The sequence below is a fragment of the Bos indicus x Bos taurus genome, chromosome 3 (genome assembly GCF_003369695.1).
Source record: "Bos indicus x Bos taurus breed Angus x Brahman F1 hybrid chromosome 3, Bos_hybrid_MaternalHap_v2.0, whole genome shotgun sequence".
NCBI lineage: Eukaryota > Metazoa > Chordata > Mammalia > Artiodactyla > Bovidae > Bos > Bos indicus x Bos taurus.
In genome coordinates this window covers 83,920,686-83,939,357 of record NC_040078.1, presented here as the reverse complement: position 1 = coordinate 83,939,357, position 18,672 = coordinate 83,920,686, and the positions used below count along the sequence as shown (strand labels likewise).

The 18,672-nt window shown below is 38.1% G+C and overlaps 1 protein-coding gene across 4 annotated transcripts in view; it reads left to right on the top strand.

The window, feature by feature from the left end:
* Positions 1-18,672, top strand: part of PATJ (PATJ, crumbs cell polarity complex component) — a 385,743-nt gene that overhangs the window by 124,593 nt on the left and 242,478 nt on the right. For all 4 annotated transcript variants that reach the window (XM_027537066.1, XM_027537067.1, XM_027537065.1 and 1 more), the window contains exons 21-24: positions 1,576-1,699; positions 7,144-7,318; positions 16,879-16,950; positions 18,401-18,578. In XM_027537066.1, the coding sequence (XP_027392867.1) occupies positions 1,576-1,699; positions 7,144-7,318; positions 16,879-16,950; positions 18,401-18,578 (549 nt within the window). The remainder of the gene's footprint in view (positions 1-1,575; positions 1,700-7,143; positions 7,319-16,878; positions 16,951-18,400; positions 18,579-18,672) is intronic.

The following is an 18,672-nucleotide window of genomic DNA, read 5'->3' as shown; positions in this document are numbered from 1 at the left end:
TTCTTCTGTGTATTCTTGCCACCTCTTCTTAATATCTAATGCTTCTGTTAGGTCCATACCATTTCTGTCCTTTATTGAGCCCATCTTTGCATGAAATATTCCCTTGGTATCTCTCATTTTCTTGAAGAGATCTCTAGTCTTTCCCATTCTGTTGTTTTCCTCTATTTCTTTGCATTGATCGCTGAGGAAGGCTTTCTTATCTCTTCTTGCTATTCTTTCGAACTCTGCATTCAGATGCTTAGATCTTTCTTTTTTTCCTTTGCTTTTCGCTTCTCTTCTTTTCATAGCTATTTATAAGGCCTCCCCAGACAGCCATTTTGCTTTTTTGCATTTCTTTTCCATGGGGATGGTCTTGATCCCTGTCTCCTGTACAATGTCACAAACCTCAGTGCATAGTTCATCAGGCACTCTATCTGTCAGATCTAGGCCCTTAAATCTATTTCTCACTTCCACTGTATAATCATAAGGGATTTGATTTAGATCATACCTGAATGATCTAGTGGTTTTCCCTACTTTCTTCAATTTTAGAGGTCTTTTTCTTACTGTTGAAGTGTGACCTGTATAATCATGAAAAAATGCAGACTGTTGTAAAAAATAAAATTTATATTTTTGTTTTGGACAGCCTAAATTTCCAACAACAGAGAATAACACAGTGCTATTAACCTTAAAAGAATTAAGGCCGTGGTCCCCAATGTTTTTGGCACCAGGGACTGGTTTTGTGGAAAACATTTTTTCCACGGACCATGGTGAGGGAATGGTTTCAGGATGATTCAAGCACATTACATTTATTGTGCCCTTTATTTCTATTATTATTACATCAGCTTCACTTCAGATCATCAGGCATTAGGTCCTGGAGGTTGGGGACCCCTGGTTGAAGGTATATGTCTGTGGTGGCCATATGTTGCAATTTAATTTCATACATATAAATGTTTTTTTAATATCATAATAAAATACATCAGTGAAAATTGTATGTTCTGGAAGGTTATAACTTTGGAAAACCATAAAAGACACGTGTACAAAAGGAAGACGGAAAGCGTAATAACTGCTGACTGTGCTTATCCGTGGGTTTTAGGTTCGGGGAACAGGTTGTTTATTAGGTAGATAAGAGTGTAAGGCGGGGCATAGCAAAGGCTTAGAACTATGAAAATTCACCAGGTGTTTCTTAAGGCTGTGAAAATTCACCAGGTGTTTCCAGATCAGCAACGAAGCTATTTAAGTTGTGATCCAGCATGATCTAGAATGTAATGTGTATCAACCATTGACCTTGCTTGCCTTGATAGATTGTTTATTCCTCTACCTTGGTGAATGTTTATTTGAATGCATTTATTAATGTTATAAAATAATTATTTTGTTAAAAAATCCAGTGTTTGGAAAAAACAGATTTTTACTAGCCTGTTCTCTTGCAGATATTGTTAGTAGCATTTGTAACTGCTTACCACAGTATAAACGTTACTTGAGAAGGCCTGTTTGCAGGGCCAGTTTTCCACTATCGTTATGATCTGGATTGAACAACATTATGGTGTTCCACATTTTATCATAAAGTGCTAATGCATTTCTGTTTTTCTTCCTCTCAAGATGAAAGAGAACTTTGGCATCGATTCCCTCTCCTCCATACCCTCAACTGAAGGAAACACTCAACAAGGCAGATTTGATGATCTGGAAAATCTTAATTCATTAACAAAGAGTAGTCTGGATTTAGGTTTGTGATTTTCATTTCTCATAAACACAAGTTATATTATTTTGCAATCTTTCAGTATTATTTGTACATATGACAAATTTTACTGTCATATTTTCATTCATTATATTATTTTGAATTGAAATCTCCTTATTAATTAATCTGTTTCTAGATATCTGGAAAAATAATGTGACTCATATTTCAACTTAGAGCTTTCAGATTCTGCTTTCTGTGAGGGTTGCATTTTCCCTGCCTCATTTTGCTTTTTATTAGCTGTGTGGATTACAACTAAAAGTAGTGCCATATACTGATCTGAAATAAGTCTCTACTAATATATATTAAAATCTCTGATGCTATTAAGTGATACTGTTAGCTCATTGAATGGGGTTGTTAAATATTAATAAAGAGAGACATATTTTAAACATTTATGAAACATTTTTATAGCCATATATTACAGTCAATTTTGGCACATTAATAACTTAGTTTCCATTAAAGAATCCTAATAGTATAGTGCTTCTCCTTGCCTCTTCCCATACTGATTCTTATATATTTTTGAAAACTTGACTTTAAAAAGTAATCTTTCCTTATCCAACACTGCAATATCAAATGCCATTGTAATATTAAGATTCCCTAGGAGAGACTAGTAAGTTCTTTCAAAGTATTGGGATTTATAGAGCCATTGTTCAGGATTTATGCTGTCTTTCACCTGTTTTGACTCTGCTTATGGGAAAAGTCTTTCTCTATGGGCAGTTCTTATGTTATATGATAATATATTGTTAGGAGAGACAGATACCTGTAGAAAGTTATATAACTGGTTTATATGAATTCAACATTCTATCAAGTAAAATCTAAAACAATGGGGTTCTTTTAATGCTGGTAAAGATTGAAGGCATTGAGATGATAACAATTGCCAGTTCCCTGCCAGTCAGAATACATCATGAATAGTTAATTTAAAAAATTAAGATGGTTAATTTTGAATATCTTAGATTAAGTGAATCTATTCAATTTTTCATAATGTGTAACTGATTGTGGCTAGGAGAAAAATGTAACTTTTTTCACAAAAATTCTCCTCGTATACTGTTTTTTGTCTTGTTTTTTAAATTCACCGCATTTCTGTAACCCTCTATTAAATACTTGAGGAAGAGTTATGGCACAAATGAATGAATCAATGTGTTTGATTACCATTGATATTAATAGTTTATAATAATATCCAGCATTGTTTCAGATCAGATAATTTTGTTGTGGAGAGCTTCCCTGCGCATTGTCAGATGTTTAGCAGCCTCCTTGCCTTCTCACCCTAGATCCCAGTGGTATTCCCATTCCTAGTCATGATCAAAATCAAAATGTCTCCAGACAATGTCAAAAAGTCCCTTGGGAGACAGAATTGCCCCAGCTTGAGAACCATTCGCTGTTTTATACTGTCAGGATTGAAAGCAGTAGGCTGGAAATATGGGCTGAGTGTTTGTGAAGACGGACATTGGAGTTAGGAGAAAGATAGGGGGAGAGACTTTGTCCTCATGGGATGATTCAACCTTCCTCTGAGCTGTCCTCTACATATCATTTAAGAGACTCCAAAGTTATTTCCTCTGACTTCTGCTGCCTGCATGAGTTTCCCAGGGCCCTGTAACAAGTTACCACACACCTGGCAGCTTAGAACACCAGAACTTAATTCTCTCACTGTTCTGGAGCCTGTAAGTCCTAAATTGGAGAAGACAATGGCACCCCACTCCAGTACTCTTGCCTGGAAAATCCCATGGATGGAGGAGCCTGGTGGGCTGCAGTCCATGGGGTCGCTAAGAGTTGGACATGACTGAGCGACTTCACTTTCATGCATTGGAGAAGGAAATGGCAACCCACTCCAGGGTTCTTGCCTGGAGAATCCCAGGGACGGCGGAGCCTGGTGGGCTGCCGTCTATGGGGTCTCACAGAGTCGGACACGGCTGAAGCAACTTAGCAGCAGCAAGTCCTAAATTAATATGCTGTGCTACTTCTGAAGGCCTTGGGAAGAATCTGTTCTTTTCCCTGTCCAGCTTCAGGTGACTCCAGCATCTTTTGGCTTGTGACTGTTTCATTCTAATCTCTGCCTCTGTCCTCATGTGGTCCTCTCCTCTTCTCCATGTCTTCTCTTCTTTTGTCTCTTATAAGGACACCTGTTGTTGGATTTAAGGCCTGCTTGGATTGTCTCATCTCAAGATGCTTAATTTAGTTACATTTGCAAAGCCCTTTTCTCCATGTAAGGCTTCATTTATAGGTTCTATGGCAGATATAGATATCCAGGTGAACCATCAATCAAACTACTGTACTGCCTTAATCTAATATTTAGCAAGGCACTTGGATTCTATTTTTGGAGATTATAGCTTTAGGTATTTAGCTACATTTGTATACCTTAGGCCTGTCCTCACTAGGAAAGTGTTCATAACCACATGTGTTTTGGAAAAATTTTCAACTATCAGTGAATTTATTTTTGAGCATTCATAGCAAAAAAATTTTTGAGAGCTTCCAGAATGCTGTGACAGGTGCAAATACTTGGATTAATGCTAACCATGGGTGAACTGAGAAATTATTGATACAGAGTCAGTACAGTTTCATTCCCAGGTCCCTCAGTACTAAGCCGTTAATCTGCTATGTCACCAGGCAAACCACCCCCTTCTCCAAGCTTCCCCATTTCCGCAGCTGTAAAATGGTGCAATTGGGCTAAGTGTTCTATAAGGCCTTTTTCAAATCTGTAGCCCTTTAACTACAGAGATTTTAAGAGTTACTTATGAGCAATTAAATTAAAAGTTATTTTTGAAAACCTGTATGTAAAGGGCTATTCTTCACCCTTACTTAATCTAAAATTGTTGTTGTTCAGTCATTAAGTCATGTCCGACTCTTTGGGACCCCATGGACTGCAGGACGCCAGGCTTCCCTGTCCTTCACCGTCTCCCAGAGTTTGCTCAAATTCATGTGTGTTGATGCCATCCACCCATCCCATACTCTGTCACCCCCTTCTCTTCCTGCCCTCAGTCTTTCCCAGCATCAGGGTCATTTCCAGTGAGTCAGCTCTAATATCAGGTATCCTCAAAGACAGAAAGTAGTTGTATTTCCCAGTCTGATTGGCCCTACCTAAAATGGGCCTCCAGTGAGCCTGGATGAATTTCTGTCATTGCACCCAGAGTCAGGTACACTTGCGAATTTACATATTGGTCTCTTACAATAAGCTTCTGGAGGGCAAGGCTTATATCTCATTATGTTACCATAGTGGGTGCTCAAGGACTATTTCTTGCACGAGAAGGTGATATGCTGCTCCTGTGTGGTGATTTAACAGCGTGCTGGTTCTAGCATGATTTATCAGTATGCCAGTTCCCTATTTTTTTCTTGTCTGGTTGCTAAGTTGTACAGCAACCCCTTTTCGGCACAGATTCTTCTTGCCTTTATTTTGTTTATCTTTCTCTTCTTGCACCTCACTAAGTATAGACCTTTTTGAAATTACTCCCATTCTTCTGGTAGCATTAACTTCTGTTTATCCAGAGAATTTTTTTTTTTAACTTTCCTGTTTTCCTAACTGTGTTTTCCTGTTGTGGCTGTTACCTAACAACCACATAGGCCCCAAAGGATATGATTTATTTTATGGGCTCCCAGATACCATGGTGCACCTGACAAGCGGGTCTGTTAAGTCGCCTGTGTCAAGCATGGTGAGAGGGGAGAGATGTGTACCTGAGCACTGCTAAGGAGGAGGAGAGGGCAAAGGGTATGGGCAGCCCTGTGTGGAGCAGGTAGTGAAAGTTTTAAACAAACTGCAGCATCCTATGAAACTCAGTGCTGTAATTTAATAGGCTGCTTTACCAGTGTAGCTGGACGGGAATTAGCTCTGCAAATAGAGTCAGTTCTGTGTTTTTTCAACTCTCATTTTGGGCCATATCTGCAGAATCTCCATCCCACCCAGTCCCTCCTTAGGGGAGGAGGTAGACACAGGGAGCTAGAGCAGTGGTGCACGTCTATGGATTTGACTGCATGTGTGAATGTGGGCCCAGGGGATGGGCTGAGGGTGCCTGGTGATGGGGGAGAGGCACCTGAGACTTCCTTTAATACCACCTGAGTGTTACAGTTACTTTCACCCCCTGCTTCAGATTCTCTGCTGTATTTCCTATACTGTATTAATCAGTGTTACCAACTGATCAGATCCTGACTCAGAGTGTCTAAACAAGATAAAAAGCAGAAGTACAAGTGAGTTTACTAGAAAATCTGTTCAATATGAAGAAATGGAAAGTTTAAGTGATGCTTATAGGAGAAGTTTTAGAGGAGTATATCTCCTAGTGATCAATTTTAATTTTCTGATAAGCCAAGTTTCCAAAATACACTATAAATGTATGGATTTAGGGGAGGCATTTGATACACCATTTTTTATATTTGTATAACACAATGAAAAAAGATTGGCTGGGAATTTATAATGGATTAGATGTAATGGATACTGAGGTGTATCCTAAGAGCGATGAATGGGTTTATGCCAGCCTGCATGCAGCTCTCTAAACATGTACCATAAGACTGCGTGCACAGCCCTGCCCTAGTTATTCCTTTTTTGTGTAATAGGAAAGTGACACAGATGACATGTTAGGTAAATTCACACATTCTAATTGGCAAAATTCCTCAGCCTGGAATTCCCCATCTATAAAATACGATTGCTAGTATCTCTTGTAACTAGTTTAATGTGAGAATTAAATAAGATAACAAATGTAAAAGAATTTTGGAATTTATAAACAAAGCCCCTTCAAAAATGTGTTTTCATTTGATTATTTGTTTTTCTGTGTAGTTTTTTTTTTTTTAAGTTAGTGAAATGTTACTGTGTTTGTAATTGAGACAGCCTAGATTGATGAAGGAAAATTTATAGTAAGATAAGGAGATAATCTCCATCGTAAAGGAGATTAGTTTCTTTTTTTTAATTGAAAGATTCTTTAAATTCTACAATCCTTTACATTTTAAAAAAGTTTCACATAATCCAATAATGACCCTTTTCCCCTCCAGCTCCCTGTATCGCTCCTCCCTGCTTCCCTCTCCCCACTGGTAACCACTAGTTTGTTCTCTGTATCTGTGAATCTGCATTGCTTTTGTTTTATTTGTTAGTTTGTTGTATTTTTTAGATTCCACATATGAGTAATACCATACAGTATTTGTCTTTCTCTTTCTGACTTATAAGAAAGATTCTTTTGATAAAAGATTCATATTGCTAACATAATATCTTTTCACTAAAGCCATGCTTAACATTGTAACCCTCTTCCACTGAGCAATCCCTATTTCCCTTCCTTGCAGAATTTTTTTTACCATAGCACTGCCACCATCTGACATGTTAAATATTTTGCTTATTTAGTTTAGTATAAATAAGTCTTCTACCTGAAAGGGGCCTGCCCGTGTAGATATCCATAACTCTGTTGAATGAATGAAGAATGAATGAATGTATCCTGTGCTCACCAACATCTGGTTTTGCTCTTTAGGCATGATGATTCCAAATGATGTGCAGGGTCCTGGCTTGCTTGTTGAACTTCCTGTTGTGGCTCAGAGAAGGGAGCAAGAAGACTTGCCTCTATATCAACTCTCCAGGACTCAAGCTGTTTCCAAAGTTTCAGCATACGCAGGAATGTTGTCTTCTAGATATACCACTGATGCATGGTATGATATTATTCCTCTGCATTTTTACATTTTTAAAGTAGCTTTCTTTTGGCTTCTATTAAAAACAACAACAGGTCGTGTTTATGGTGGAACATTTGTAAAGTGCAGAAAAATATTTTGAATAAAGCCCACCATATTAAATGATTACTGTGAGAATTTCCCACGCTTAAAATTGTACCATGTATATAATTTTGTATTCTCTCAGTTGTGTGCAAATTCAGTTCAGTCGCTCAGTTGTGTCCGACTCTGTGACCCCATGAATCGCAGCACGCCAGGCCTCCCTGTCCATCACCAACTCCCAGAGTTCACTGAGACTCACATCCATCAAGTCAGTGATACCATCCAGCCATCTCATCCTCTGTTGTCTCCTTCTCCTCCTGCCCCCAATCCCTCCCAGCATCAGAGTCTTTTCCAATGAGTCAACTCTTCGCATGAGGTGGCCAAAGTACTGGAGTTTCAGCTTTAGCATCATTCCTTCCAAAGAAATCCCAGGGCTGATCTCCTTCAGAATGGACTGGTTGGATCTCCTTGCAGATAATGGAGGTTAATTAAGAATTTAACAACTCAAGCAAGAAATACACAAGGGCAAATTGAGGAAGGCTTGGACTTAAGAGTTGGAGGGACTACAGGGATTGTTGGCTGATAACATATGGGAAGTGAGAAGGAAAAGGAGATGACCTGTGTTTCTGAATGGAGCAACTAGATGGCTAGCAGGACCATTAATTCTTTGGCATAAGATTATAGGAGCATGAACAGTTTGAAAGGAAAATGATGAGTTCAGTTTGGGACATGTTGGGGGTTCAAGTATCCATAGAACGATGAAGTGAGATGGAGTTAATTAAATACATGTCTCCAAGGATTAGTGTTGAGGTCTATCCTGATGTGGATACTTGGGGAACAAGATCAAGTGAAGGTGAAACTCCTGGATTTGAATAGTCATCCAGGGGAGGCTCAAGTGATAATAGAACAGGGCCAACATTGGCATCCTGCAGAGCAGCAAGATTAAGGGCATGAATGGAGGAAGAAAACAGTGAAGTGGAGGGAACAAAAGGTAGAAGGAAACTGATGAGCTGGAGGTTGATATAGAAACCAAAGAAAGAGAGCATTTGAACAAAAGCATCATTACAGACTATTGTTACATACTACAGAGAGAGGTCATGGTAGATAAAATGGAAGTTTTCCTGGGACTTGATCACATGGATGCCCTTGGTAAGCTAAGAACAGTTTCATTAGAGTGGAAATCAGAGTAGTGGGTTGAGAATTGAACAGAAGTCAGAAACTGGATAAAGTAAGAGTAGACTAGTGTTTTGAGAAACCTGATCATGAAAAGAGGCAGAAAGAATGCATGTTACCTAGACAACTGGAGGGCATTGTAGGACTGGGGCAAGGGGATGTATATATGTACACACACACACAGACTGTAAATGTGAAAGATCCAGAACACACACACACACACACAGATTGTAAGTGTGAAAGATCCAGAAAAGGAATATGTAGATGCTAGAAAGTGGGTGATTAAATATAGTCCCTGGAGAGGGTGGAGGGAGAGGAGGACATGGCACCTAGAGAGATTAACCTTTCATATCTGGTAGGAGGAAGCTCGTATTCTCCATGGACTCAGTTGCCAAGAGTGAAAGGAAAGCACAAATACAGGTATTGTTAGCTCCTTGAGGACTGGAACCTGAAAAAGTTTTTAGCCTATGGCCTTGGGTTTTTTTGTTTTTTTGTCATTTAGAAGAAAGTTTATTTACTCAAAATGATGGGGTGCTAGTCAAGTGGACCATAGAAGGAGAGGTGTCATAACAGAGCTTAGCTTTTGAAACAAGAGTAGGAGGGCAAAGACCTAGTGGTGAGGAGGAATTAGGGAAATACTGATTCCCTTTTCCCAGCTTCCCAGGGAGTGAGAGAATGAACATCGCCCTCTCAAGTGTGGTATCTGTGGCTGAGAAGCAGAGCCGCTGACGAGCAGAGGAGGCTGAGAGAACACTGAGGGAGGAAGTTAGGTTGTGGGCGGTTTCTTTACAATTTAAGCAGATTTTGTGGAGTGTGACGGGTAGTTTGGCTGAGTGGGCCTTGACAGTGGGGTATGGGAACAGAAGCACAGCTGAAAGAAAAACCAGGGCAGTGTAGCACTGTGAGTATAGGATGGCAGAAGCAAATCAAAGAGTTGGAGGGATTGCAAAATATACCAGGGATGAGAAATAGGGTAGGATTAAGTGGCCTTAATGCTGTTATTTACCTATTTATATTTGAATATAGTTCACCTACAGTGCTGTGTTAGTTTCAGGTGCACAGCACAGTGAATCATTATGCATATACATGTATCATGCTAAGTGAGGCGAGTCAGACAAACACAAATATCATATGATAGCACTTACATGTGAAATCTAAAAGAATTATATAAATGATAAAATGATATAAGTGAACTTATTTACAGAACAGAAACAGACTCACAGATCTCGAAATCAAACTAATGGTTACCAAAGGGGAGGTGTGGCGGGGGGGAGTGATACATTGGGAGACTGGGATTAATGTACATGCATACTACTATCTATAGAACACATAACTATGGGGACCTACTGAATAGCACAGGGAACTCCACTGAATGTTCTATGATAACTTACATGGGAAAAGAATCTTAATGCTTTTATTTAAATTTTAGTCCAAGAAAGATTTTGTCTTGTTATATGAAATGTCTCAGACTTAACGTCACTTCTCTGTTCAGTGATCTGTGACCTTTGCCTAGAGTTTTAGATAGAAACAATAAAAAGTTGTCTGGCCTTCTGCATAGCTTATGTTTGACTGGAAAAGAAAGACTGGTAAGCCCAACTAGTTGGAGAAATTGGTGACTTTTTACTCAACAGATCTGGACCAGTGTGTACAGGGGAGGAGCTGACAGGCCCAGGGTCCTAGTGCAAGGGATCTAACCAGTTCCCAAGGGAAGAGAGTGTTAAACAATCATGAGTTTGTTTCTTGAGGAGAGATGCCTAGCAGTGGAAGTACTGGAAGAGTTAGGAATATGTTTCAACTTTTTTTATGTGGTCAAATTACTTTTCAGAGACATTTCCGTTTTTTAAATTTCTCCTGTGCTGAGTGTTAATAATGGACTCTGGCCAAAGAATTCAGAATTGAAGCTGCTTTTCATGTTATAGAATTGTAAGTGTAAATTGGAAGAGATTTAAACAAATTTCCAAACCCACCCCTCCTTCCTTGTGCAGAAGATGGAGCATTCCATCAGTTGTATCTTACTCAGTTCTCCCAGTTTCAGGGAGAAGAGGTCCACTTTACTCCTAATGTGAGCACTTTGACAAGCTAATTTCTTGTATTGGCACAGGCATTTAAGGGCTTCAGCCTAACCTTTGTCTTGGGAGATCAGTCTTGCATTTGAATGTTTTTTTTTTTGGCTCGCTGTCATAGATCCAGTGTATATATTTCAGTCTCAGCAGGTCCAGAAGTGTTCCTGTAAATCATACTACCCCTTTTAATCTTTCAGGGTATGACCCATGGAGTTAGGTCTGTAGATGAATATTTATTGCTACTCAGAAGACTTCCTGAGTAATGCACACATTCCTTTCAGAATATTGTTTTTCAGATCATCAGGGTGTCAGCTAGTGCTAAATGCTACTTAACAGTTTCTTTGCATTAATTTTTGCATAGGACTCAGCAGAGCTATTTTGTTAGTGTTCACTGTGCTCTTGCATAAGCGAACTTCTCTTCGCCTCCAGGACTAATATTAAGAGGTCAGATGCACACTGAAAGTGAAGATCTCTAGGAAGGAAGAATGGTGGTAGACTGAGTGTGGAAACTCTGAAAGGAATCTAAGTGATCTTGTTCTGAGTATTCTTCTTCATAAAGTTCCTTGAGATGATGTTTTCAGAATTCACCTGGCTTCAGTCTTTTTCTAATTCAACTCTGTCATCACTTGCTGCCTAAAGACATGAGTGTGCCCATTAGTGGGGGACATGACCTTCTAAAACTAATAGGAGATGTGCGGTATAGTACTGTGCTGCTGCTGCTGCTAAGTCGCTTCAGTCATGTCTGACTCTGTGTGACCCCATAGACGGCAGCCCACCAGGTTCCTCCGTCCATGAGGATTCTCCAGGCAAGAACCCTGGAGTGGGTAGCCATTCCCTTCTCCAGGGTATTTTCCTGACCCAGGAATCAAATTGAGGTCTCCTGCATTGCAGGAAGATTCTTTACCAGCTGAGCTACCAGGGAAGCCCTGTGTGTATAATAGGATGCAAATGAAAGAAATACTTTCAGATATTGGATACTTTGTTATGACTAGTAGGAAGTGAAATAGGAGACTGAGTATCATAGCTGGGGAAAGGATTAAAAGAGTTAATGTTATATTTTAAGTCCCCAACACTGCTTGGCATTTAGTGCCTTTTAAGTAAATGGTGAGTTTCTGATAGGTTTACCTTTGAGTTCCACTGCCAAAAATTATGTGTAGATTAAGAATATTGGTAGAGGACTAAGGGTAAAGGGGAGAATAAATACGTGGACGTGAGAGAGGACTACTCTGGAATGTTTGACTTGGAAGGATAAAAGGGAAGTTTCCAAGGAGTTTATAATGTTGCAGCTGTGGTCCACACTGAAGGTGAAGATGAATGTGAGAAATTAGGACAAGAGACACACAGGAGTATTACACTAATGCCTTTGGAAATATAATTAGATATTTCATTGCTAATGCAGGCTGTATAGGTCAAAAAAGGGAAAGACCTAAGGAAGTGACTTACCCTTTATGAGTTGAACGTTTGTTTCTTAACAAAAGTCTTAAATGCAATTTTATGAAACAATTTTCTTAATTTTGATAAATGCATAACGGTGGCTCAGATGGTAAAGAAACTGCCTATAATGCAAGAGACTTGGGTTGGATTCCTGGGTCAGGAAGATCCCCTGGAGAAGAGAATGACAACCCACTCCAGTATTCTTGCCTGGAGAATTCCATGGATAGAGGAGCTTGGTGGGCTATAGTCCCTGGGATCGTAGAGTCGGATGCAACTGAGCAACTTTTATACACACACACACACACACATACACACACACACACATACATTCATGTTATCAGTACTCCAATCAAGATATTAAACGGTTCCATCCACCCAGAAAGTTCTCTGCTTCTGACTTCTAATAGTGTAAATTATTTTTTCCATTCTAGAACTCATGTAAATCATACAATAGGTACTTTTTTGTTATCTGGCTTTTTTACTGAGTACCATGTCTGTGTCATTTTAAACTTTCATGTATAGTAATGACTAATTCTTTATGTATATTGGTATCAGGTAATAATTTGCTTATAACTTCAAGGTCATAGTGTTATATTTGTGTAATTAACCCTACTAGTTTGGAAAACATCAGTGCCTGTTCTGCCTGGCTCCAGAAGCTCGTATTCCCTCTAGTGTGCACAGAAAATTGCCATATAGAGTCTATATTTTAAAAGGAAAAAGAAATCTCGAGATAACTTAGCCACAATTGTATCTCTTCCTGCTTACATCATTTTGGGGTGCTGAGTTTGTTTGACCCTTATATGGCTTAGTATACAGAATTTTTATGTGAAAAAAAGATATATTAAAAAGGAAAGGTCACCTTGGCTATCTGGATTCATCTGATTTTGGTATGACGTAGAAAATTTTAATCTCAAAGACATTGTGTCTTGTGATGAAGTTTTACTATTAATATTCACTTGTTCATTAATGGGGCACTTTATCTTTCCTCCCAAATCTGTAAAGAATGATAACTTTGGGCATTTGTTATAAAGGACTGAAATAAAAAGCATTATTTCTATTAGATGGTTAATTCGTTTAGGGAAAAAGTGGTTATAAAACTCTGATTAAATGTAAAAGGCAAAAGTTCAATTATTTTAAGATTTGAGATTCTAACTGATTGAGCTATTGACCACGTTTAATCAAAGTGTAAATTATAAAATTAGAGTTTAGAATTCTCTTGTGAAAGATTCAAGTACATTTGGGCAAATTTGCATCTTAATATGTGCAGTAAAAGTATTTTACTTTCTCCATTAAATTTTCATTTGAGTTAAAAGGTATATGCATTCATCAGTGTAAAGTGACTGCATTATTTTGGATGGTTGCTCATCTCCTGTGACTTACTTTCTAAAACTAATCACACTATGGTTTTGAAAGTTTTATCTCTCTTTAGGTATGAAATAGTGTGTAGAATATGTTCATCAATTTCCTGAAAAATAATAATATACTTTGAAAAAGTCTATCTAATGGAATAATCCTTTTGTTACAGATTTTCTTAAAGAAAACTAAAACTTTCCATATTTTAGATAACATTTTTCTCCCTTCATTTAATATTATATGTGAAAGTCAGCAGTTTAGGATATTTTTTATTTTTTTAAAAAGAAAAGTATATAGCCCATACCAATGTGAAAACTTGACTTTCATTCTATCGTAGGTAATTTTAAATTTAAGAATTTAATTCTTGGCATTGAAACATGTATAATATCATGTATGAACCGAGTCGCCAGTCCAGGTTTGATGCACAATACTGGATGCTTGGGGCTGGTGCACTGGGACGACCCAGAGGGAGGGTATGGGGAGGAAGGAGGGAGGAGGGTTCAGGATGGGGAACACAGGTATACCTGTGGCGGATTCATTTCGAAATTTGGCAAAACTAATACAATATTGTAAAGTTTAAAAATAAAATAAAATAAAATAAAGAAATTAGGATTATACTTCATAATTTTATAATTTTGTTTTCCCACTGAGAAAATTGTTATTAACATGTTTCCAAATCAATAAAGATATTGGCCTGGCTATTTTGAATAATTCAAAAAAAAAGAATTTAATTCTTATAATGATATTATGTATGTGCCATAATAAAAATATGTACATTTTTTCTTAATATATTTCATGAACTGTTTCTTACCCACAAAATGTGTGAATTTTTTCCTTCACCCACCAACCAATTTTCTGATTCTTTGGACAATATGTCCTACAATTCATTTCAGTTCTGACATTAACTGCAGAGTTAGTACAGCCCCTACAGGTTAAGGGCTCAGTCCCATAAGACTGTCCCAACTTCAGAAGCCAGGCACAGATTCCAGGTTGCGAATTCTACTTCTGACCAACTGACTATGAGTTGGGGGTCCTCATATCACCTTCCTGAGGTACAATAATTTGCTAGCATGGCTTATAGAACTTAGGGAAGTGCTTCACTATTACTGCATAGCCAAATGGAAGAGATGCATAAGTCGAGGAAGGGAGTGTGTGGGATGCGAGAGCATCCAGGCTCTCGTGGGGCACATCACCTTCCCAGCACTTCAATGTGTTCTCCAACCTGCAGGCTCTCTCAACCCTGTTGTTCAGAGGTGGGGAGAGGTTTATGGAGGCTGCATTATGCAGGCATGATTGATTACATCATTGGCCATTGGTGATTGAACTCACTTCTAGCCCCTTTCCAGAGGTGGGGGTGGGGTGGAAAGTTCTAACTCTAAATACATGGTTGTTTTAGAGAAGGAAATGACACCCCACTCCAGTTTTCTTGCCTGGAGAATCCCATGGACAGAAGAGCCTGGCAAGCTACTGTGTATACCTGAATATAAATTCAAGTGAAAAAATTTAAGGGAGATGGATATTGGTTGAGCTTCAGTTAAATGCCAGTAATATTTCATTTAATCCTTGTTGCTGTTATGGGATAATCAAAATATGAAAGTTCATGCTATGATTACCACTATCCAATGAACGTATATGTACATGTGCAAAAAATAATAATATGACATGATAAAATGAAGACTTAAATTGGTGGAATCATGGGTATATCATTCAGTGATTGCATTCAGCTGCTTATAAACTGAACCTCCCTCTTTATTCCCACACGCCTCCCCCCACAGCTGTTAGTGTGGCTTTAGTCAACTGGGGCTTGATTTCTTTCATGTAAAGGAGTCCTGAAGAAGTCCTGTCAGGGCCGTGGACACCTTCTTCCTTTCTGCTGTGCTGTCATCAGTGTATTGCTTCAGTCCTCACTGTGTCTTCACGATTTTAAGATGGGTGTTCCATCGCCAATAATCACCTCTGCCTTCTAGGCAAGAAGGGAAAGAGCATAGAGCAAAAGGTTCCTGTAAGCTGATTCTCCCTCCACTTTATGAGTTTTCCTGCAAGTCTCACCCAAGGACTTTGGCTTCCTTGTTGCTGATCAGAGCTCTTGCACACAGCTACCATTAGCTAAGAGGAAGTCCAGAAAATGTTTTTTAAAGCTGAGCATAGTGCCACCTGGAGTAAAGGGGTGTTATATTGGTAAGGAAGATGGGAGAGAGGGCGTTAGATAAGTAACCAGCAATTATGTGCCAAGGTGTTTTCCTTGAATTTTATGAATGCTTTTAATCATAAAAAGTAGACTGGCTAAGGGAAGAAGATTGTCTACAGTGGGTGAGACGTTAGTGATCCTTAATGATCTCAGTTTTTTAACTGGTTTTCAGATTGTTTAGATCCTTTCACTTTCTCTTTTCAATCACCCTTAAACCATTGTATCCTAGAAAATTGTAGAGTGACAAGTAGCTGAAGTTTCGTACTTTTGATAGGACTTATTTGAGAATTCAGAGGAAAATGGAGCATTGAAACTCCATGCTGAAAAAAAGATTTGGATACTGTGGAGAGGTTATGTATTACGTCTGAGCATTCTCTGAGCCTCAAGTGGAAAATATAGTAATATGACCTGCTGTGCTTACTTCACAGGGGTTTTTGTGAAAATGAAATGGAAGAAGTAGTACCTACATTTTTATATAGAGTAATATGATTGGCAGTATATGTTATTTATTTGATGGTTCAAAGGCACGTGCCTATTTTGTGGTACAGGTTAGATTGGAGCTTAGAAATCCTGACTCCTTTTCCAGGTCGTAGATGATAGTGCCTTTACCCTATTAGCATTACTTTTATAACTATTCTATAATTCAGCATCCCGCTAGGCAGTTCCATATTAACATAATTTGATGGGTGGAAGTGTGATGGTGGTAGGTGAGAGGATTGTATTGTTTAACAAATCTTTCTGTAAACTGAAAAATACACAAACTGTAAACTGTGGAAATACACAACATATGCACAGAATACAAATGACAGGGACATTATTTAGGGTTAGAGAGACAAAAAAATCTAGAGAGCAATCATGTTTCCTGACTATTTAGTCATTTCAGTTGTTTGTGTCAGGTTAGACTAGATTGTTAGCTCGTCAGTCACACCAAGTTTTAAGAAACATATTTTATAATATTTAAGTGTTGATAGAAAAACAAATGTAAAATCATACAAATTCGAACAAAGATTTTTAGAAAGTAGCATCTATAGTGTAACCAATGAAAGTGTTTATAATCAGTGATTTTCTGGTTCTGGGTGGATATTTATTAATTTGAACATTTAAGCAATATATCTTCGTATGGATAGTTAACTATTGATGTAAATATTTTTAAAGCTTAGAAATTAAGAACTTTTAAACTGAATATAGATTGTATAATATAAAACTTTTTAAGACCCTTTAATAATGAGTGTGTTATAAGTTACATGTGTGTATGTTTTTTTTTTTTTTTTTCCTTTCTTTCTCCTCAGTGAATTACCTGAGAGAGAAGAAGGTGAAGGAGAAGAAACTCCAAACTTCAGTCACTGGGGACCACCAAGAATGTAGGTTGATAACATGATTGGCTTTCTCAATAGGACAGTGCAATTGGTTGCTCTTTTCTTCAGTTTAATAGTGTCAGTTGTTCTCTAATGATTGCCATAGTGCACGTGGACATTGGCCTAAACTGCAGTTGTGCTTTGTCTTACCTAGAGGGTTTTAGCCAGGCGAAATGACTATAACCAATATTAGGAAAACCATTGTCATACTTTTTCAGAGAAAGGAGCTTACAGATGTCCATCTATGAGGGACTCAGTGTACTTTCTCACTGTACCACTAAGCAAGGCAGCTAGGGCTGTCTTGAAGGCAGTAAAGCTCTTTCTTTCTTTTAAACAAACCAGAGCAATAGTTGAGGCTTCTGTGACATAGCCCCCTCCTCCTCTTATGTTAATCCAAGTTTGTGTCTTATTTGCACTAACAGAGTCTGCTGGGCCCATCCTCCTGTGGATACTCTCATTGTTTTATGTAGTAACCAGGGCTGCACTTTATTAAGATTATAAAAGTCTTCCATTAGCTGCCCTTTCTATCTTTACTCATTATTAATTCTACCATGTCACTCACATTGGTTTTTTTTGCACTTTTGAGTTTTGTCTTAAAAACTCTTAACTGTTTTCTGAGCTACTTTTTGGAGTTAATTATTGGCCATGTCTGTGCAGTTTGAACAAAATTCACAGTATTTTGAGGGACAAGTTTTATTCCATACTTTATGGAAATGATGTGGAGGTAGGAAGAAAAGAAAACCTTTCCAGCCTCTGGAGCAATAAAATCTGTCCTCTGCTTAAAGAACCACAGGCTAGCCTGGCTGACTAGGAATAGCAGTATGGGCAGTGAGTGTGTCAGTGACAAATTTATTTTATTGTGAAAGAAAGAAAAAAAGTGAAGTCGCTCAGTCGTGTCCAACTCTTTGTGACCCCATGGACTGTAGCCTACCATGCTCCTCCCTCCATGCGATTTTCCAGGCAAGAGTTCTGGAGCGGGTTGCCATTTCCTTCTCCAGTTCTGAAGGTCTGTGCTTTTTTGCCAAAATGATACATGTGACTTTCTTGATTTTTTTCACTCATTTGTTATTTCTTCAATTTGTTCTTTGCTAATGTTACATATGATGCAGATGAAAAGGATTCATCAGAAAATATATGGTGGTGGGATATAGGGTTATTAAGATCTAGCTAAATTTCTCAATATTAAGAGTTGTATTTGTTGTCTTAGAAATCATCTTCAGAATTTAAACTGTTACATATACCATAAAATTGATTCATAAGAATCTAATAGAATTTAATCCCATTCTATAGAAGTGATAAGATTCTTACAATTTAGGAACTAGGTATAACTTCTATAACATTTGTGAAAATGTATTTATATAAAATGAGCCACAAGGATATACACGTTGAACACAATGACGATACAACAAATTACCTTGTTCATGGGTGAATTCTGTTTTCTTGTTTGTTTTTACAGCGTTGAGATTTTTAGAGAACCAGATGTATCTCTTGGTATTAGTATTGTTGGTGGACAAACTGTCATAAAACGTTTAAAGAATGGAGAGGAGCTTAAAGGTATATTTATTAAACAAGTTTTGGAAGACAGTCCGGCAGGAAAAACAAATGCTCTTAAAACTGGGGATAAAATACTTGAGGTAAATAATGTTAAATTTTTGTTTTTGTTTGAAATGTACTGTGAAACAGTAAATATGTGTGTATCGTTGGTATATTTTATTCAGATGCCTTCAT